Below are 23141 nucleotides of genomic sequence, written 5' to 3'. Positions count from 1 at the left end.
CAACTGAAAACTGCTGTTCACAAACGCTCTCCATCCAACCTCACTGAGCTCGAGCTGTTTTGCGAGGATGAATGGGCAAAAATTTCAGTCTCTCGATGTGCAAAACTGATAGAGACATACCCCAAGCGACTTACAGCTGTAATCACAGCAAAAGGTGGCGCTACAAAGTATTAACTTAAGGGGGCTGAATAATTTTGCACGTCCAATTTTTCAGTTTTTTATTTGTTAAAAAAGTTTGAAATATCCAATAAATTTCGTTCCACTTCATGATTGTGTCCCACTTGTTGATTCTTAAAAAAAAATTACAGTTTTATATCTTTATGTTTGAAGCCTGAAATGTGGCAAAAGGTCGCAAAGTTCAAGGGGGCCGAATACTTTCGCAAGGCACTGTATTTCTTTTTAAATCTCAGGACTGTCTGGTAGACATTCCAGCTCTGAAAAGACTATGTGAATTCACCTGTATGGCTTGAGTTAAACTTTCGGCAGTGATATCAACAATTCATGTGATGCAAGCCAGATTGTGAGCTAGTATGGAGTCAAGAACATTATCAGAACTTTAATTCTTTCTCCTTTATATAGTAACAATTATTAAAAAGTGTGCAAATAGACAGGGATAGTTACCCTGCAGCACACAGCCAACTCAATGTATTTTGTGGGTCATGGTATTGCATAAAACTTCTTGGGTTTGAGTCAAGAAGTCCTGTGATTACTCCACCTGTCATGCACAGACAGGATAGCTACACCTGAAATGTGTACTATTAACCATACAAAATAGGCAATATATCTTTAACTCTGCAGTCAGGGCCAACTAAATAGCCTAGTCAATGGGACAGTCCGTCAACTAGCAGGATCCTAGGTCAATCCAGAAGACATAGGTCCGTCCGCATATTGCTTGCACATAACAAACTTGTGTTCACCAGCTTTGACGTCTCTTCCAAACATGTTTTGCTGTGAAAAAGCTTCATCAGGACACATACGATTGTTTGGATGAGAAATCTCCAGTGCATGTCTCGAGAGATTAAAAAGGAATGTAAAAAAAAAAAAATTCCAAAACACCTCCAAACATGGGGTACCTGTTATAAAACGACAAGATCATAGGCTTCTGTGCACATAACTGAGTATTCAGTCCATGAAGGCACCACTCCTTTGTAAACAATCGTACTTTTCCAAGCTTAAATCTTGAGAACCTGACCTCCTGTTCTTGCACTTTTATTTCCCTGACACTGCGGTTTACAGCACAAATTCCTTTCCCCATCTGAATAAACCCAGCGGCTCCAGTGTTGGAGATTATATACATTCTTCATTTCACAAAAGTGCCCCCACTTGCCGGGGAAAATGGATTAACTAGCTGCCAGCAAGGAAAATAATCCCAGGAGTATCACACGCCAGTACTTTCCCAGCTGGGTGCCCGTCTGCAAACAAACAAAGCATGGTAGGAAGGACTCTGGTGTCACATGCCCCTGCGGTTTTACATTGCCAAATTCACTGCCATACTTACCTGTAGCATTACATTTCCACTTCTCAAGGGATAGGATGGCACGAGCTGGAGCAAGGAAAGCAAAAGCACTTGCCTGGAACAAGGGTAACCTGGAGCAATGGCAGAACAGAGAAAGACAAGTGAAGTTCATTTATGTTACTCAACATCACAATGGCGACACTTCATTCTTAAGAGCCAATAAAAGACACAAGTGACAGGGGCCCTTTTTATGATATATCCACTTACTATAAAGCTCACATGCTTCATAAACCTTAATTGACTTTAAAGCACCAACTCCACCCTGCGCTACTTGCCTCCAGGCACGCACCTTCTTTTTACAATAAGATATGGAGGGCAAAAGGGTGCCGATGCTGGGACTTAGGAGTCATTCATTTAATAGTAAGCTCTGTGGGTTTTGGAGCTCTCAGGTCGCTAGAAGAATAAAGAAAGGTCTATAAAATCTCTAGGTGCCTGCTTCTAGCTTTTTAGGACTTTGATAGGTGCCAAATTTACTTTATGAACACATTTACACAATGTTATACATTTTGCTCTAATAGTACCCATATTTCTGAAGTCCTACCATAAAGAGGTTGTAAAAAATGACATAGAATCAGTAAAGCAACTGGCCTCAGGTGATACACAAATCCTCTGCTGTCTCCTCTTTGCTACATCCGTTCAAAGTGCAGAGTTTATAAAGCTCGTCTGAGCTGTCAGAAAGGGGCGGAGAAAAATGACACACTGCAGAGCTCAGTGAGGAGAGGTCTGACAGCCAATTGGAGGGAAAGGAAGGGACACCCCCCTTCACACAGCACACAGGAACCAAGCTATGGCTGTCAATCGCAAGATGTGTGCTTGAGCTCCCTCCCCTGTCACCATTTTTCTCTTGGTGTCAGGAAAACATGTCAGAAATGAAAAGGAACATAACAGCAGACAGAAATTACACTTTGTTAATTGAGACACGTGCACACTATAGAGGAATATGTTTTGTTCATATTTCATGTCTGAGATTTACAACCACTTTAAAGTGTTATTAAATACACAGCAGTTCATGGCCCTTGATCGGAATAGAACAACCAATGGCTGTATTCTGCAGAGGTCACGCGATCGTCCCCTAGCTCGTTTCCATCACCAACGTGAAATTGATGAAGTTGGCATATATACAAAAATGCAGTATTTAATGTAATGGCATTTTATACATGATGGGTTTAGTGACACTTTAATACACAAACCAGCACTGCTGCAACCAGAAAATGTAGAGAAGAAAAGTATGTTGGGGGTAGGAAGGGAAAGAGCTGTCTATACTGCAATGAAGCCCCCTTTCCAAGACTGGTACGTGGGTAACAAAAATGCCCCATAATTGCCACCCATGATTCTTCTGACTCAAACAGCACAGTGGTGCTTGCAAGTAGAGTTCCGGATGGGTTTCCTGTGACTCCTAAGCCTAGCGAATAAATATTGGGAGCAAACAAAAGTGTCTGTGTTATTCATCACAAGACTGAATTGTTATCCTCTTGATTCTACAGAATATACAAGTCATACAATTCAGAATAAATCCTGGAACTTTACTGCATTACGGGAATGTCTTATTTATGCCTCACCATCAACAGTAAAACATTTTGGACTATACAAACCTCCCTTAAAGGCCCTTGGCAAAGGCTAAAAATATCACTATGCTGATCTTTAAAGTGGACCTGTGCTTTACCCATTTATTGCAAAGCAACAGGTTCACTGTAATGCACCCCTTCCCAGGTTAACATATTCACCTTTCCTTTGGGTCCCCACTGCTCTATTCAGTTGTAAGGAAAGCAAACCTTGTGTAAGCTCCAAATCCCTCTATTTGGAGCTTACACAGGGCAGGGGACACTCTCCCCACAACTCACGTGACAGTGCTGGACCAATCACCAGTGATGTGTAGTAAGACACATGCTTGCCTATACCTGGCAGTACTGGTACCTGAACAGAAAGGCAAGGGAGAAAAAGAAAAGCGAGTATGGGCGGCTGAGGGGAGGAGGGGCATTAACCCCAATTTCTCATTAAAGAGAATCTGTCACTTCCATTGTGCTATCACATAACATAGGGAGCTTGTCATAGAAATATATGAATAAATATGTGATAGAAGTAAAGTTAAAGGAAATTATCTTAAAAAAAATTAAGTAGAACATAATTTAAAACAATTTTTTTTTTTTTTTTAAAGTCCTCTCCCCATGTAACACATATGAACATAAATATAAATATGCAAGTTGGGTGCCCCTTTGCATGAGAACAACTGTGCTTCACATGTTGGGTATTGTTGTGTGTGATGGAGTGAAAGCAATAATTCTAGGGTCATCATTCACATTTAAGGCTGAACTCCAGCTTTTGTTAGACTTTACATAGTTTGTTAGGGTCAGCTTGGCCAAAATGAACTATGTTCCTCACTAACTTGAGGCCGCTGGTTGTGCTGTATAAACTGTATGCAGCTGAGGCTACATACAGCATATCCCTCTGTGTTCCGGGTTCAAGCCAAGACTTCCTGTACCCGGAACACAGTAGAGTCTATCTGATCAGCACTCAGCAATTTACAGAAAGCGGTGTTTTATAGTAATCAATGCAAAGCTTCCTTTAAATGGTCAGAGAGGCAGGCTGATGTCGTCACAACCTCTCACTCGGCCAATCAGAGGAAGCTTTGTCTTCATTGCTACATCGCTTTCTCTGAATGGCTGAGGGTGAACAGATAGAATCTACTGTGTTCCGGGTATGAGAGGAAGGTCTCAGCTCAAACCCGGAACACAGTGCGTTATGCTGTATATAGACTCAGCTACATACAATATATACAGCACATCCAGCGGCCTCACATGTTAGTGAGGGACATGTTTGGGCCAAGCTGGCCCAAAAAACTATGTAAAGTCAAACAAAAATGGAGTTCAGCTTTAATTCTAAACTGATGACCTGTAAAGGCTTTTGAAGGGTTGCCCATGGACAATTTTGTGTACAGAAGTCTGTTGCCGTTTCACAGGCGCAGGCAATTCTAAGGCTTGACGTTGCCATGTAGTTACTCTTTTGTGTGCATTATTTAGTGTATTGACAATATGGGTTTGATGAACAGTTGTGCTAATTAAAAATGGTAACAAGGTGTTATTCTTGAGGTCCTCTGCTTTAAAAATATATAATGTTTTGTGGGTTTTAAGTAATCTTCACTAAGGGGGGATTTTGGGACTTTGGATGAAGCACAATGAAGTGTCTCCATCCCTGGTTTAAGTAGATAAGGGAAGGGAATTTGGGACTTTAAATTAAGCAATTGAAATGCAGAGGTAAGAATAAAAATATTTAATTCATAACATAGATATAAATTCAGTAAAAAAATATAATTTCATATATATATATATATATATATATATATATATATATATATATATATATATATATATATATATATATACATATGGCATGAATAAAGTATGAGCATATAGAATAAATGAGTACATACATCAATACATAATCATAGCAGATGCATAAAAATTTATATAAATGCATGAAGTGGCAAGGCCTACAGATGCCAGCAACATTGGCTCACCCTATGCCGGTTACCGCATATCACATTCACTGTCTTTGGTGGTAAGTGTGGTTGATTAACCATCTACAGATATTCATCCTCCTTGATATTTTCCCTCGCTGTTCAGAGTGTGTTTTTTTATTACATTTATATATTCCATAGGAATTCCTGTCGCATCTGCTCCTGATGAGTGGAGACATCCACAAAACGTGTCAAGCTATGTTTGATGCCACAGCTACACCATATATGGAATGCTACCTACCCATTATTTATCATGTTTGACAATGTTACAAAACTCATCATATTTTGATATAAAATGGGAACACAGATACAAGTATCGGGCACGCTGCCGCTGGCATCTGTAGGCCATGCCACTTCATGCATTTATATCAATTTTTATGCATCTGCTATGATTATGTACTCACTCATCTATTCCATATGCCCATACTCAGTTCATGCCATATGTATATATATGAAATAATCTTTTTTTTTTTACTGGATTTATATCTAAGTTATGAAATAAATACTTTAATTATTCTTACCTCCACATTTTAATTGCTTCAATCAAAGTCCCAAATTCCTTTCCCATATCTAAGTAATCTTCAGGCCTAAAATGTGCATTTAGACATGTGTGGAAAGAATGCAAAAAACAACTCTGGCAAATCGCTTTGATGATGCAAAAAATACAAGAGACACTGTAGGATGGTGAAGTTTCAGGATTCATTCTGTATTGCAATGTGGTTGTATGCATCGTGGGTCCTGCAATGCCAATTGAGCACCTGCATACCGCTGATCATTAACACTTTGACCCACCATGATATATGCCATACTTATTTCATTGGGGTCCTTTAAAAAAACAGAGATATGGGAGCCATATTAAAAAAAAAAGGGGGGGGGGTTCAGACTTCACCGGCTGCATGTTAATCTTATTGGGTGTCCACACCAGGAGGCGGAGGCTCAGTCAGGTGAAAGCTGTGATTGGCAGTCCATCGTGCTAGCTCGGTGACAGCTTGGTCACTGTGCTGGGAACATGCAAAGCCTCGGATCTCCCCCATAGACGCATATGTGCAGTGGCTGGGTGTCAAGGCCCACCTGCCCTGCCGCCACATATATATACCCGGTACAGCAGCCAGAGGTGGTTAATAAAAGTGTACCTAGCGCCAGATACCGAATATTTTCATGTTAAAAACATGCACATTAAAAAATGTGTAAATACATTTCCAAGTATTTATTATCTCTTACACAGATCACAGTAATCCGACTGCCTTTATCTGCTTTTCTTTCCAGAAGAACAGAGCCAACTTTGTTTAGGCATCATACAAGGTCAGTATCTACTTTTTGGAGAGAAGATGCTGGCTCAGAGATAACACAAATCAATATGATATCTTTGCAGTTCTTGGCTGTGTTCACACATGTGATCCGTTACAATGTTATAGTCTTAACAGTGGAGAAGTGGAGACTGAGGAAATGCTTACTCCTGCCTGCAGCAGACTGATGGCCTTAAAATGAAACTGGACTTCTGTTTAAAAGGTATTGCTGGCATGAGTCTCCCATGAGTGTACACGGAAGGGATTATTATCTTCATAGGCTGGCCAATCAAAATGGCCAAAGATGATAAACGAAAAAATAAAAAAAAAGTGAAGATATTAGTAGCAGCGATGAGAGAAACAGCAGGAACTTCAGCATTGGGAAGGGGAGTCTGAGGCAGTTAAAGGTTCAGTTCACTTAAAAAAAAAAAAATACTATTTTTCGGGTAAAAAAAAAAGTTAATTTATTTTTTTCTTAGGAGTCTGCAGAGTATTGCACCCACGATCAGCAGATCACAGGTACAAGGTCAGACTCCTAAAGACGCTTGGTACTACTGTCTGCCCGTACCTCCCATACAGTTGCTGAAGTCCGGGAAGAGAAGTAAATTATGAGGTTGCTCATTAACGTCCTCGCAATTCTTTGAGAACTACAAGCTGTCTGCTGCAGTGGAAGACGGGACTTGTAGTTCATTCATTCACCGATCTGTCTGAATTAATGACACGGCTGTGTGGGCAGAGCACCGTAAAGGATCTCCACCTGCTGACACACGGGGGGTGAGAGATGGTGAGCAGGGCTGCTGCATTAGTAACATATTATATGTTACCCCCGAAATACAAATGTAACATGTTACTAAAGGTGAACTTATGCCAAGTTTGCCATAATGTGCATACTTGCCCACTATGGCAAAAACCGTGGCTACCAGCAGCAGAGTTTAATTCCCAGAGCTCAGGGACTGCCTTATAATGAGAAGAGGACACCTTTTTTGAACAATTATCCCGTTTCTGTATATAGTGACATGTCATGTTTTCATACAAACTTCATCTCCTCCTTTATGAGATTAAACACCAGAACATATCAGTATAAGTGTGTAGACTCACCGGCACCCAAAAGTTGTCTGAAGTAAGGTAGTGATTCCTACACAGAAGAAAATGGTCCCAATGAGTTGACTGGTTGCCCATTGGTCAAAGCCAACGCACATGGCTTCTGCGAGGAGGAACGGCACAGCCACTGTCCCACTGAAGCATGTCAGGTAGTGCTGCAAGAAATAAAAATTCTCTGTTGGTTTACAGGTTGATTTTGTGCTTAACAATACATTCATTACAAGTAAATAAAAACCATTATAGGTATGCATGTGTAAAAACACTTGTAGTCTGTAATATGTTAAAGTCACATTTATAACATTATGTGTAATTAGATCTCAACTCCAGCAACATGTCTTACGTTTTGTACATGGGAGTTAGAAACAATGTCAATTTTGTATTGCTATCATTCTGTCAAGAGATTTACTCTCACCTGCTGTCCCAGTGACAGAAATATATATAGGATATCTTTCTGGAAACAAAGACAGCAACAAAAGAGCGTTTATTTAGCATGGGGTCAAAATTCTGTCAGGTTTTCATCGCTCTGTGACATCCCCACAATCATTTCTTATCCTGGTGTCACCAAAATAGAAAGAAATTGCATCTGTGGTCAGTTGAAGTAACAATAGTGTCCCATCATTGGTATTAGTGGAAGGAATAGTGTCACATCATTGGTATTAGTGGGAGGAATAGTGTCCCATCATTGGTATTAGTGGGAGGAATAGTGTCCCATCATTGGTATTAGTGGGAGGAATAGTGTCCCATCATTGGTATTAGTTGAAGGAATAGTGCCCTATCTTTGGTATTAGTGGGAGGAATAGTGTCCCATCATTGGTATTAGGAGGAAGAATAGTGTTCCATCATTGGTATTAGTGGGAGGAATAGTGTCCCATCATTGGTATTAGGAGGAAGAATAGTGTTCCATCATTGGTATTAGTGGGAGGAATAGTGTCCCATCATTGGTATTAGGAGGAAGAATAGTGTCCCATCATTGGTATTAGTGGGAGGAATAGTGTCCCATCATTGGTATTAGTGGGAGGAATAGTGTCCCATCATTGGTATTAGTGGGAGGAATAGTGCCCCATCATTGGTATTAGTGGGAGGAATAGTGCCCCATCATTGGTATTAGTGGGAGGAATAGTGTCCCATCATTGGTATTAGGAGAAAGAATAGTGTTCCATCATTGGTATTAGGAGAAAGAATAGTGTCCCGTCATTGGTATTAGGAGAAAGAATAGTGTCCCATCATTGGTATTAGGAGAAAGAATAGTGTCCCATCATTGGTATTAGGAGAAAGAATAGTGTTTCATCATTATTTACGCTACGCCACCTTAAGTCAGAGAGGCAAGTACTGTATTCTCAAAGTACTTGCCTCCTAACTTACGGCGGCGTAGCGTAAATGCGGTGGGCGCAAGCGCGCCTAATTCAAATTCGGCTGAGGGGGTATGTTTTATGTTAATATGCTTTGACCCGACGTGATTGGCTTATTCTTTAAACTGCGCATGCGCCGGGCGCCTACATTTCCCAGTGTACATTGCGGCTACGTCCGCCGCACGGGCCTATTGATTTCGACGTGGACGTAAACGACGTAAATCCCTATTCACGGACGACTTACGCAAACGACGTAAAAATTTCGACGCGGGAACGGTGGCCATACTTAAAATTACTATTTCATCTATTTGATGGAATAACTTTAGGCCTGTAATGCATTATGTAAACAGCGTAAATGTACTGCGGCGGCCGGGCGTACGTTCGTGAATAGGCGCATCTACTGATTTACATATTCTACGCCGACCACAATGGAAGCGCCACCTAGCGGCCAGCCTCAATATTGCAACCTGAGATAGGATGGCGCAAGCCGTCGTATCTTAGATATGTTTAAGCGTATCTCTGTTTGAGAATACACTTAAACATAAGTCGGCGCAGATTCTGAGTTAGGCCGGCGTATCTACTGATACGCCGACCTAACTCTTAGGGCTCTTTCACACGGAGCGGACCGTTTCTGGGTCCGCTCCGTGTGTCTCCCTCGGCTCAGCGGGGATCCCCGCTCAGCTGTCGGCAGATAGGGCGGTCCCCGCACACAGTGCGGGGACTGCCCTGTCTCAGCTGCGCTCTGCCCTATGGGGAACCGGATGCAGACGGACCGTGTGTCCGTCTGCATCAGTTCTGTTCCGCCGGACGGAAGAAAAATAGGGTTTTCTTCCGTCCGAAAACCGGATCCCGACGGACGCGGATGCTAGCGGATGCTCCATCCGCTAACTGACGCGTTCCCATAGGGATTCATTACAAGTCCGTTAACGGACTTGTAATGAACGGACAGGCGGAACGGACATGTGAAAGGGGCCTTACTGAATCTAGCTAATTGCCTTCAGTTCCACTTTAAGCAAATTGTTGCTTGTATTAAAACAAATTATAATAATATATAATAATATATATATATATATATATATATATATATATATATATATATATATAATTATAATATTGAATTAATTTGTTTTATATCTGAATTTCAGCTTTAATTACTAAACTGCAGTTCAAATTTTGGGGGGGAGGTTTTAGCCACAACCAGATCTGCATTTACCATACTGTAAATATTTCAATAAAATATGAAGCATCCAGTTCTCGCTTGTTATCAGCATTTAACACACAGCAATAAAGTTTACTATAACGTCATTCTTCACATAACTTTTAACCCACTTCACCCAGAAACAAAATACAAAAATAAAATAAACCGACTTAACAGCATCAATCTGATGAACAGATTTTAGTCGGGGCTGATGCATTGAATATAGTGTGCCTTCAGGATCAGAGGATCTCTGGGTGTAGAGAAGTGGACTTCACTTATACCAAGAGACATCCCATGGTCCATCTGTAGGAGGACCCATCAGCTTTATAGAAGTCCAAAAAAGTCCAAAACTAAACCTGGCTTCTTAGTAGTGTACAGAGCAGGGAATGCTTAGAACGTCCAGCAGGATTGTTTTTGTGCATCCCGCTGCAGAGATTTCCCGCGACTTGTCCCAGCAGCACAACAGGAAAAAAATCTCTACAAAGTGAAGGAAAATCCACATTTTTTAACCACTTAAGACCCGGACCATTATGCAGGTAAAGGACCTGGCCCCTTTTTGCTTGGTGTCCTTTTCCCCCCACAAATAGAGCTTTCTTTTGGTGGTATTTGATTACCTCTGCGGTTTTTATTTTTTGTGCTATAAACAAAAATAGAGCGACAATTTTGAAAAAAATACAACATTTTTTACTTTTTGCTATAATAAATATCCCCAAAAAATATATAATCATTTTTTTTCCTCAGTTTAGGCAGATACGTATTCTTCTACATATTTTTGGTAAAAAAAAACGCATTAAGTGTTTGATTGGTTTACGCAAAAGTTATAGCGTTTACAAAATAGGGGATAGTTTTTATGGCATTTTTATTAATAATTTTTTTTTTACTAGTAATGGCGGCTATCAGCGATTTTTTTCATGACTGCGACATTATGGCGGACACATCGAACACTTTTGACACATTTTGGTGTTATGTCTGCCCCTATTGGATGGATCCGGTTCTGTAGCTCTTTAACCCCCGCAGGGGCCCTCAGCAGAGTTTCTTCTTAGCACATTCTTTAACTGTGACCAACAACTTAGACAATGGCAAAAAAACTGAGGCGTTCCCAGCATGGGAGGGGTTATATAGGGAGGAAACTTGCTGTCTAATTGATTACACCAGTGTCCAGCACCTCAAGGTGAGATATAACCCACTTAGTAATTACTAGTATCGGTATCGGGACCGATTCCGAGTATTTTCGGGAGTACTTGTACTCCCGCAAATGCCCCCGATGCCAGATCCGATACTTTCCGCCCCCCCCCCCGCCGATACGCCGCATCCCCGCTGCCCCTGCCGCTTGGTCAATACGGGCGGGGAACATTACAGCTTTCATTTGAATAGCTGTAGTGTTTCCCGCCGCGCTGTGTATAGTTTCCCCCTTGCTCGGGTGAACTGTCCAATCCCGAGCAAGGGGGAGTGTCTATACGCAGCACAAAACACTACAGCTATTCAAATGAAAGCTATAATGTTCCCCGCCCGTATTAACCAAGCGGCGGCGCGGCAGCATGCAGGTAAGGAGGACATGCCTGCATATATGGGGGGGACATGGCTGCATATGGGGGGATATGGCTGGATATGGGGGGGACATGGCTGCATATATGGGGGAGGGGGACATGGCTGCATATATGGGGGGGGGACATGGCTGCATATATGGGGGGGACATGGCTGCATATGGGGAGAACATGGCTGCATATGGGGGGGACATGGCTGCATATATGGGGGGACATGGCTGCATATATGGGGGGGGGACATGGCTGCATATATGGGGGGGGACATGGCTGCATATATGGGGGGGGACATGGCTGCATATATGGGGGGGGGCCATGGCTGCATATATGGGGGGGGGGCATGGCTGCATATATGTGGGGGGCATGGCTGCATATCTGTGGGGGGACATGGCTGCATATCTGTGGGGGGACATGGCTGCATATCTGTGGGGGGACATGGCTGCATCTGTGGGGGGGACATGGCTGCATCTGTGGGGGGGACATGGCTGCATCTGTGGGGGGGACATGGCTGCATCTGTGGGGGGGACATGGCTGCATCTGTGGGGGGGACATGGCTGCATCTGTGGGGGGGACATGGCTGCATCTGTGGGGGGGACATGGCTGCATCTGTGGGGGGGACATGGCTGCATCTGTGGGGGGACATGGCTGCATTTGAAGACACATTTAAAAAAAGTATCGGTATTGGCGAGTACTTGAAAAAAAGTATCGGTACTTGTACTCAGTCCTAAAAAAGTGGTATCGGGACAACCCTAGTAATTACTATGAAGCTCTGTGTCCCGTGATGTATGATAATGAAAGAATAATTACTAATAGTTCAGTGTTTGAGTGGCCAAGGAAATGTGCAGAACACTTACAAATGAAGCCTATTTTAGCGGTTACACAAATGATTCCAGACATAAGAAATGATGAATGTGCCACTTAACTAAACCTGCAGGTAAAAGATGACTAAGATGATGCTGAGTAAATAAAGTCCGGCAAGGTCTGAGGCCCACAAATAGCTGGAAGGTCCCATGTGAAACGTGATTATACAGGGATAGATACAGACTAAACCCTGATATAATCCAAGCTGACTAACTCGCTTCTCCTAAGGGTGTATGACCACAGCGTCCGCCATGGAGATTTATCTCAGTCCTCACTCATCTTAAGAGACAGCCTTGTCACTAATGATTCCATTGATAGCTCGGCTTCCATCGGGGGAGCCGGCAATGTCAGTTTCTAAAAAACTTGCCGTAAATTCCAACACTTCCTAATGTTCTCCTGAGTCCATTGTATATATCTGCACAGCACCTAAGGAAAGCGGCACTTCAAATAAAGCAGGTTAGTATATTATCCAGATGTAATTAGGCTGGCACATACAAATTTTCATTTCTCAGGCCCATCTTTGATATTCACAGTTAGGGACAGAGCAGCAGTCAGCAGGCTTTGATTCTAGATGAGACAGCAGATTTCGCTAAATTACCTAAATATAAGGCGAGTTTGATGCCAATTAAACCCTAAAAGATGATCACAGGACTGCTATTAAATCAGAATGAATGGTACAGTCTGCGTATTGCTATATTATGTTTCATATGTTTCCGATTAAAGTAGAACTATAGGAAAAACTTTTTTCGCATTTCAGATAAAGTAAAAGTAACGTTTTTTTTTTTTTTCCCATTTGAGCCCCATTGAGGAAATTCCCTTCACTTCCTGTCCTATGCAAATTAACTGCTTAAGGACCACCCCACCTACATATACTGGGGTAGGGCGGCCTTTAGCGCAAAATCACGTACCTGTACGCGATTAAATTCTTCGGCTCTGGGACATGCCACCGCATGTCCCAGATTGGACACAGCGGACACAATCAGCGGGTCTGGCAGACGCAATGTTCATAGAGGCAGAACAGCTGTCTGCCTATGTAAACAAGGCAGACCGCCATTCTGCCAGAAAGGAAAATGGAGATCTCGGGCCAGATTCAGATAGGTTAGCGGATCTTTAGATCCGCGTAACCTATCTGATTTACGATCCGCCGCCGCAAGTTTTTGAGGTGAGTGCTTGATTCACAAAGCACTTACCTCAAAACTTGCGGCGGCGTATCGTAAATCCCCCAGCGGAATTCAAATTCCGCGGCTAGGGGGAGTGTACTATTCAAATCATGCGCATCTCCGCGCTGATCGAACAGCGCATGCGCCGTCCGGAAATTTTCCCAGCGTGCATGGCTCTACATGACGTCGCAAGGACGTCATTGGTTTCGACGTTTACGTAATTCAAATTCAAATTTCGTCACGGGAACGACGGCCATACTTAACATTGGCTGCGCCTCATAGAACCAAAGGTAACTATACACCGGAAAAAGCCGAACGCAAACGACGTAAAAAAAAAGCGCCGGGCGGTCGTTCGTTTCAGAATCGGCGTAAATGCTCATTAGCATATTCGACGCGTAAAAGACACGGAAGCGCCACCTAGCGGCCGGCCTGGAATTGCAGCCCAAGATCCGATGGTGTAAGTCACTTACACCTGTCGGATCTTAGGCATATCTATGCGTAACTGATTCTATGAATCAGTCGCATAGATACGACCGACGGAAATCAGAGATACGACGGCGTATCAGGAGATACACCGTCGTATCTCTTTGTGAATCTGGCCCCTCATGTTTCTGCTAAGAAAACAGAACATGGATCTCTGTTTTCCTTTAGTCAAAGCACTCCCCCATACAGTTGGAAAGTACACATAGGGAACACATTTAACCCTTTGATTGCCCCTGATGTTAACCCCATCACTGCCAGTGTCATTTATACAGTGACAGTGCATTTTTTTTACCATTGATCACTGTATTGGTGTCACTGGTCCCCAAAACCTGTCACTTAGTATCAGATTTGTGTGCCGCAATGTCACAGTCCTGCTAAAAGTCACTGATCGCCACCATTACTAGTAAAAAAAATAAAAAGTCCCTAAATCTATCTTATAGTTTGTAGACGCTATTAGCCAGATTCACGTAGACTTACGACGGCGTATCAGTAGATACGCCGTCGTAAGTCCGAATGCGCGCCGTCGTATATTTAAGCGTATTCTGGAAACCAGATACGCTTAAATTTGGCCAAGATACGGCCGACGTAAGTCTCCTACGCCATCGTATCTTATGTGCATATTTACGCTGGCCGCTAGGGGCGTGCACGTGGATTTCCGCGTCGAATATGTAAATGAGCAAGATACGCCGATTCACGAACGTACGTACGCCCGTCGCAGTAAGATACGCCGTTTACGTAAGACATACGCCGGCGTAAAGGTAAACCACCAAAAAGATGGCGCAGCCCATGCAAGGTATGGATGACGGAACAGCCGTCGTATTTTACGTCGTTTTTACGTCGTTTGCGTAAGTGTACGTGAATGGGGCTGGGCATAGGTTACGTTCACGTCGAAAGCATTGAGCCGACGTCGTTACGTAGGGAGTATTTGCGACGTGATTTTGAGCATGCGCGCGCATGCGCCGTACGAACGGCCCTCATTTACATGGGGTCACGGTTAATTTAAATGTAGCCCGCCCACTACATGCCCACTTTGAATTAGGCAGGGTTACGCCGGCCCATTTGCGCTACGCCGACTTACGGAGCAAGTGCTTTGTGAATACTGGCCTTGCCTTACTATGTTACGTCGGCGTAGTGCAAATAGGATGCGCTACGCCGAACTAAAGATGCGCCCTCCTACGTGAATCTGGCTATATAACTTTTGTGCAAGCCAATCAATATACGCTTATTGTGAATTTTCTTACCAAAAATATGGAGCAGCATACATATTGGCCTAAATTTATGAAGAAATTACATTTTTTTTATTTTATTTTTATTTGATAGGTTTTATAGCAGAAAGTAAAAAAAAATATTGTTCCCCCCCCCCAAAATGGTCAGGTTTTTTTTTTTTTTTTTTTATAGCGCAAAACATAAAAAACGCAGAGGTGCTTAAATACCACCAAAAGAAGGCTCCATTTGTGGAAAAAAAATATGTTTATTTGGGTACATCACTGCACGACCGCGCAATTGTCAGTTAAAGTAACGCAGTGCCGTATCACAAAAAATGGTCTGGTCAAAAGGGCATAAAACCTTCCGGAGCTGAAGTGGTTAAGGCAATCCATTGGGCCCCCAAGGTCACCAGAAGTAGTGTCCCCACTGGAAGATTTTCGGTCTTGGGGACAAGCCAAATTTTGGGGTTTTCTTTAATTGTCACTTTAAATGATAATAGTAAACAGGGCAAATAAAGAGGGTGAATATTCTTAATGAGGGCACAGACAGCAGTAAAAACCTGACAGGTGTTCTAATCCATCATATCCAAAACTTTACAAAAATAAAATAAATGCCTTTTAGTTATACTGTAAAGTAAATGTAAACCCAAACACTAAACCTTCATATAAACGTACTGTAATGTTAATGTAATTGTAAAAGATGGCCCAGCATTGTCACTTTCAGAAAACCAATACAGACCAATGATGTGTAGCCAACAATAGAGCAAGTGCATAGAGACAGAAAGTGGCTGAAGGTTGGTGGAGATCAGCAACAATGAGATGCAAACATAAAAAAAAAAAGGTAAACTGTATTCTATGATATCAGAAATATATTTAAAGGGGAAGGGGAAAGGGAAAGGCGCAAGTAGTGTCACTGGGTGTAATAGGTATCTTTGAAATAAAAGGTACCTTGGGGAGGTCAACCGATAAGTGGCGGTACTGTTACTGTAACCTTTTTAAGCATATAAATAAATTAATGAAAATGGATAAGCTGGGGGGTGGGATGTAGTCTAAGAAAAGACTATAGAGTTTAGATCAAGGGGTTACTGTTAGTAGCAGAAAATGACCAATGAGCTTAGTTAGAAGTATATCAAAAAAGAAGTTTTATTTAGCACGGTGTCGTGCAATACAAAAAGTAATCAGATATTAAATCCGATTAGTGTTAAAAGTTCCTTTACACATGTAACAAGACTGACAGGACTCACAGAGACTACAAATAACGGCGCCCGTCTACGCGCGCTGAAAGTTCACACATCAGTAACATGCATCTTAGAGGTGAGGTAAATTTTTAGATTCACGATCATGTATCGTGGATACTAAAGGCTAAGTGTCTATATGTGGGAAACTAGAAGTCACACCACACTGATGTTACTATGTTATCAATTTGATGCATTATCTGGTGGGTGAACCTTGGGAGAGGGGGAGGTGTAAAGTGTATCATGTATTGTCAGAAAAGGCCCCAAAATAGTTTAAGAAAAATAGCAAAAGTAAATAATTTAAACAATAATTATTATAAATCTGATGGAAGTCCATAAATGGTGTTAATCCAGGGTAATGTAATTAATACTGGATGACTATTGAAGATTCTGGCTATATGATGACTTGTAGGTCAGAGTTAGTAATGATACTTTGTTAGTATAATTAGTTCAAGCCAAAGTAGTGTCAATATTGATTGATCAAGTAATAAAGTCGCATTGAAAATATTGCTTTGCATATCCGTTGTAAACAATGAATTTGAATAGACGAAGCAGTGATCTGTTGTTAGTAATATACTGTACACTCTATGGTTAGTTCTGATTTATATAGCGAATCATTTATGGTTTCATTCCTGATGGTTGCAAGATTTTTCTAATAGGGTTTTGAGAACAATAGTAGGCCAAGCACTATAAGGAACTGTTTGTCATGGCATATATTGTGGTTCCATGACAATTGAACAAATTGCTTTGCATTTCCACTTGTTACCTTAACGTAAATACAACAAGGTCTTTGATTGTCCAATGTAAATAAAATTACAGACCTGTGTTTGTTGTGCATCTGGTTGGTAACAGCATCTATGGGAGTGCGGTAGCAAATTAACCTGTGGTGTTCCGTGGGTCCATATGGTCATTCGGGACCTTGATGTGCTGGTTTCAGTAGTTCCTCCTGTAGATTTTTCACTGAACGTTTTAGAGAGGCTGCACGCTAGACGCTGGGTAGCGTGTGTGCTGGAGTGTTGACCTGCTGGCCGCCTGTCTATCACCAGGCATCTCCTCGGTTTGTATATTATGTTCCAAGGGAAGGCCGGTCGTTCGTTCTCCCTTCAGTCGGCTTAGCGCCGAGGTGGACGTAGCGGGCGTCGGGTTGTGACGTCGACGCGTTTCGCCGTGCTTAGTGGCGTAGCTTCTTCGCACGGCGAAACGCGTCGACGTCACAACCCGACGCCCGCTACGTCCACCTCGGCGCTAAGCCGACTGAAGGGAGAACGAACGACCGGCCTTCCCTTGGAACATAATATACAAACCGAGGAGATGCCTGGTGATAGACAGGCGGCCAGCAGGTCAACACTCCAGCACACACGCTACCCAGCGTCTAGCGTGCAGCCTCTCTAAAACGTTCAGTGAAAAATCTACAGGAGGAACTACTGAAACCAGCACATCAAGGTCCCGAATGACCATATGGACCCACGGAACACCACAGGTTAATTTGCTACCGCACTCCCATAGATGCTGTTACCAACCAGATGCACAACAAACACAGGTCTGTAATTTTATTTACATTGGACAATCAAAGACCTTGTTGTATTTACGTTAAGGTAACAAGTGGAAATGCAAAGCAATTTGTTCAATTGTCATGGAACCACAATATATGCCATGACAAACAGTTCCTTATAGTGCTTGGCCTACTATTGTTCTCAAAACCCTATTAGAAAAATCTTGCAACCATCAGGAATGAAACCATAAATGATTCGCTATATAAATCAGAACTAACCATAGAGTGTACAGTATATTACTAACAACAGATCACTGCTTCGTCTATTCAAATTCATTGTTTACAACGGATATGCAAAGCAATATTTTCAATGCGACTTTATTACTTGATCAATCAATATTGACACTACTTTGGCTTGAACTAATTATACTAACAAAGTATCATTACTAACTCTGACCTACAAGTCATCATATAGCCAGAATCTTCAATAGTCATCCAGTATTAATTACATTACCCTGGATTAACACCATTTATGGACTTCCATCAGATTTATAATAATTATTGTTTAAATTATTTACTTTTGCTATTTTTCTTAAACTATTTTGGGGCCTTTTCTGACAATACATGATACACTTTACACCTCCCCCTCTCCCAAGGTTCACCCACCAGATAATGCATCAAATTGATAACATAGTAACATCAGTGTGGTGTGACTTCTAGTTTCCCACATATAGACACTTAGCCTTTAGTATCCACGATACATGATCGTGAATCTAAAAATTTACCTCACCTCTAAGATGCATGTTACTGATGTGTGAACTTTCAGCGCGCGTAGACGGGCGCCGTTATTTGTAGTCTCTGTGAGTCCTGTCAGTCTTGTTACATGTGTAAAGGAACTTTTAACACTAATCGGATTTAATATCTGATTACTTTTTGTATTGCACGACACCGTGCTAAATAAAACTTCTTTTTTGATATACTTCTAACTAAGCTCATTGGTCATTTTCTGCTACTAACAGTAACCCCTTGATCTAAACTCTATAGTCTTTTCTTAGACTACATCCCACCCCCCAGCTTATCCATTTTCATTAATTTATTTATGTATTCTATGATAAAACACCAGTTATGATACATGGTGCTTTATCAAATCAAAATTAGAACAGAGGAACTCTTGAAATAATTGTCTGGGCTTGGAGAATCCCTGCCAAACTTACCTAATTGGGATCAGAGGGAAGAATGGTGACCAGTGAGAAAAATGCTACTTTACAGTGATGATCAGAGCGTCACCCTTACAGACCACCCTTTTATTAAGCCAATTAGAGCCCCCAGGCTCTAATCATGAAGAAAAAAAAACACCAATATTGGAATCCATGCGTCTGGCGCCCCACATGTAGATTAGGTGGCCAGACGCATGGATGAAATTCAAGCCATAGCTGACCAAAATTATTGGTTGAACAGTGACTGCATCCTATTCAGACAACTGCAGCTTTATGGCTTTGTGAATACAATAGACAGCGCTGGACATTCCTCTATTTCATGGTGTTTGCTGTGGATGAGGAAATTGACTGATTTTATCTTGCTTGACCAGCAGGCTGAACAAGAGAAATCTATGCTTGTATGGCTAGCTTAAGGCTGTTCAAAGATACAGTACATGTAGGCAAGCAATACAAACCAGTTCATACATGGCCACATTTCCCACAAGGCCACACTGAAAATTCCTATTTTTTGTGGGATTTTAGAGGCAACCAATATACACAAAACCACAGTTTAAAGGTTACGTTTCCACTATTGCAACCCCAAAGTCACGTGATTTAGAGTACGACTTTGATGCCACTGTGTGCAGCTTTGATCAAACTTTACAGTCTCTGGATCAAAGTTGCATCAAAGTAGTGCAGGAACCTTTTCAAAGTCGCTGCAACTTTAAGTCGCATAGATGGCAACGGGTGCCATTGAACTCAATGGGCTGTGACTTGCAATGCGACTTTATGTGTCCAAAGTCGCACTAGTGGAAACAGAGCCTAAAAGCAAATTCATTCTTTATTATTGCCTTTAGCTCTTAAAAAATATTTAATAAAAAATTCTGGTTTGTATGGATTCAAATATCGTACATATTACAGCCACAATTCCTCGGGTAAACATAGATAGACCATATAGAACATGATGGCGCATGTAGAGTACAGAATACCAAATGCTGTACTCTGCATGCGCCATCATGTTGTATGTTTAGCCTAGGCATTGTGGCTGTAATATGGACGATATTTGAAGCCATACAAACCAGAATGTTTTTTTATGAAATATGTTTTAATAGCTAAAGGCAATAATAAAATTATCAACAGACCACATCAGTCATGTGACAGCAGCCAAAGACACTGAAATGACTGATGTGAGACTTGTGTCAGGCATAGTGTGCTGTAGAGTTGTCTGGTGTTGGTGTGTTCCAAGGTATGTGACAGTCTGCCTTCTCTCCAATCTCTCAATGATGCAGCCTAATGCCTTCAGTATCTCTACCATGCATAATGATTGTCCTCATCAGACCATCATGCTGACCAGTGAGCTAACTGGAATCTTTACAACCCAGCTGCTTCTCTGTTTGGATCTTGTAAATACTGCCCAGCATGGAGCAGACAGACAGGCTACTTGCAGCTACAAGAGGCCTGCTTTGGGGGAAGACACTGAGCAATGGAATGCAGTTACATTACAGTGTTTATGTGAATTACAGCCACAGGGTGGCCGGGATCATTTTTTGAATATCAAAGCCAACATACCTGCAAGCCCAGGAAGATGCAGAGATACCAAGGGGGTACATCCTCCACAGTATATATCATGTCCATCCGCTGCCGGTCGAAGCTGCTTGTGCTGTCCAGTGTCTCTGCCAGCGAGCTCTATATTAAATAAGGAGACAGTCAATAAATAAACCATATACGGCTTTAGGATTCATGCACACTGTATGCTATTGACACTTTTTTCTCTCTTACAGTTTAGCAGCAGCGTCAATGCGGGCTCACGCATGTTTGAGTGCTTTTTTTATACTAAAAAGCTCCTCTCCTGATCACACAAGTGATGATTTTTTTTCCTGCCTCTAAACTCCTATGTGTGCATGGACTCATAGGCCAACATAGAGGGGCATATAAACTGGCAAAAAAAAAAAAAAGTAAATGCAGAATTTTTTACCTTAATCATGCATGAGGCAGCCATTTCAGTTGATACGTTTTTTTTTTCTGAACTAGAAACATACTGACACGTGAAGAATATTTCAAGACAGGTATTTTAAAAAATTGTTACGAAAAGGTGCAGTACCCAATTATAACCTGTAGGTGGCACCTACAACAACACAGCAAAATCAGGAGTCAAAATGAGAACGCTAGCAATTATATATCAGACAGGAGGCTCATATCTTATGCATTATCTTTCCTTTAATAATGCTCACAGCAGAAAATGTATCTTAAAACATTCAGTGTAAAAAACTAAAAACAACCACCACCCCCAGCAGACCATATAGTCACTAACCACGCCCCAACGGGGGCTCCATAAAGAGGGGCTGCTGTGGTGGATCCTCCTCTTTCTTTCTGCTCACACGGATCAGATAAGTACTTCTTTTCATATCGTCATCAGTATATATATTTTATATTGGTATTGCCCAGGGATTTATTGAGTCTTCATTCCTATTGTTCCCTGGCTTATCCTCGCTATTATTCCCATCTATGAGTGACTAATATCTTTATTAGATGATCTCATATCTAATCCTAGATTTGCCATCTTGTTTTCCTCCTTTCCTGTATTAAACAGGACCGTTTCTCCTTATCTCCCGCTCCTATCATGCAGTCTCTCTAGCGCGCGGGACTTTCTCTCTTTCCCCCCCTGTTTTCCTCTCAGCCACTCACTAGCTTTCCAGCACCGCCATACTGAGGGAGAACTCGTCTCCCTCATTCACTGCAACGCGGTGCGCGCGTTCGGGGGGGGGGCGGAGCTTCTCCTCTCCTCAGCTCGCTTACCCAATCAGCGCCCGGCGGTCCGTAGTCTCGCGAGACTTCGTTCCCGGGCCGCTGCTCGAGTCCAGGTTCCCTTCCCCTCTGTCGCCATTCAGCGCCGACGGAGAGGAGGAATAGTGGAACCTGGAACTGATAAGTCTGCTACTTTCTTTACAATCGCTAGCATTATATTCTTACAAGAATAATTAGTTTACTGGCACTGACCTGCGGTACACTTGCAGGTCCAACTAGATAGCTTGTAGCTATATATATATATTTACAGTCTCTGCCCTTCCTTGAGATCTGTTCTGTACAATAAACATCTAGAAGGCATTGTAGGAGATATGTCTGAGTTTAATCCCATTAATGGAGATACCTCTCCTGCTCCTACTTCACATACATTGAGCGCCACACAATTACAGGACATCATTCAAATGTCCATTCAAGCGGCCCTGGCTTCCACTGCCTCTCCCGCGTGGGCGTTACAACCCACTGTGGTACTCCCTCCACCGCCGCAGAGCGGCGAACCACCGCTAAAAAAGGGAAAAGTACCACACAAAAGAAAACACACATTGGTGGTAATTGACTCCCCGGCAGGGGAAGAAAATAATGTGCAACAGATAGCCCCTAACACGGGCTATCACCCTCAGCACCTACCTGAATCTGTTCGACCCCTGGACCCCAGGGAGACTCACCAAAAGGGGTATAGAGTTCCTAGAAGAACCAAACCAGATTCATACGAAGATTCCTCGGCCGAGGAATCGGCGGATTTTTCTGAAAGATCAGACCTATCCGATTCTGAATCCATTAATCAAGATGCTGAGGTCATGACGACCGACACAGTCGCCAATCCTGCCACGCAGGACGATGTCCTATTGGACGCTTTAGGGGAACCTTTGTTTCACCCGGACGCGATTACTCACCCGCGTTCCGGAGAGTGGACACCCCTGCCGCATGTGGCACAGTATGTAGAGCTCTGGGTCAGAAAGTCCCTGGACAGAACGGCCCGCAACAAGCTGAGAGCCGAATGCCCTAGACCCTCATTGCCCAAGAAAGTGGTGGCTACCCCGGAGGTAGACCCCGTCCTCACTAAGTACCTAATAAAATCAGGTAAATTCCAGAAAAAAGGTATTGAGAGGTCATTCCGGTCGATACAAGACCGAGTTTTAGATCTTATCGGTCCACTGACCAAGATCTTAAATTTATCCGAACAGGCAGCAACTTCGGGTCAA

The 23141-nt window shown here is 42.4% G+C and overlaps 1 protein-coding gene across 3 annotated transcripts in view; it reads right to left on the bottom strand.

Moving 5' to 3' along the window:
* SLC23A2 (solute carrier family 23 member 2) overlaps positions 1–23141 on the bottom strand; it is a 258087-nt gene that overhangs the window by 55143 nt on the left and 179803 nt on the right. For all 3 annotated transcript variants that reach the window (XM_040345915.1, XM_040345916.1, XM_040345914.1), the window contains 3 exons: positions 20707–20823; positions 7415–7572; positions 1499–1587 (listed from right to left, as the gene is read on the bottom strand). In XM_040345915.1, the coding sequence (XP_040201849.1) occupies positions 1499–1587; positions 7415–7572; positions 20707–20823 (364 nt within the window). The remainder of the gene's footprint in view (positions 1–1498; positions 1588–7414; positions 7573–20706; positions 20824–23141) is intronic.

This window comes from Rana temporaria, chromosome 3 (assembly GCF_905171775.1).
Source record: "Rana temporaria chromosome 3, aRanTem1.1, whole genome shotgun sequence".
NCBI classification, from domain to species: domain Eukaryota; kingdom Metazoa; phylum Chordata; class Amphibia; order Anura; family Ranidae; genus Rana; species Rana temporaria.
Note: the sequence above shows the minus strand (reverse complement) of the source record. Positions and strands in the feature narration are given on the sequence as shown.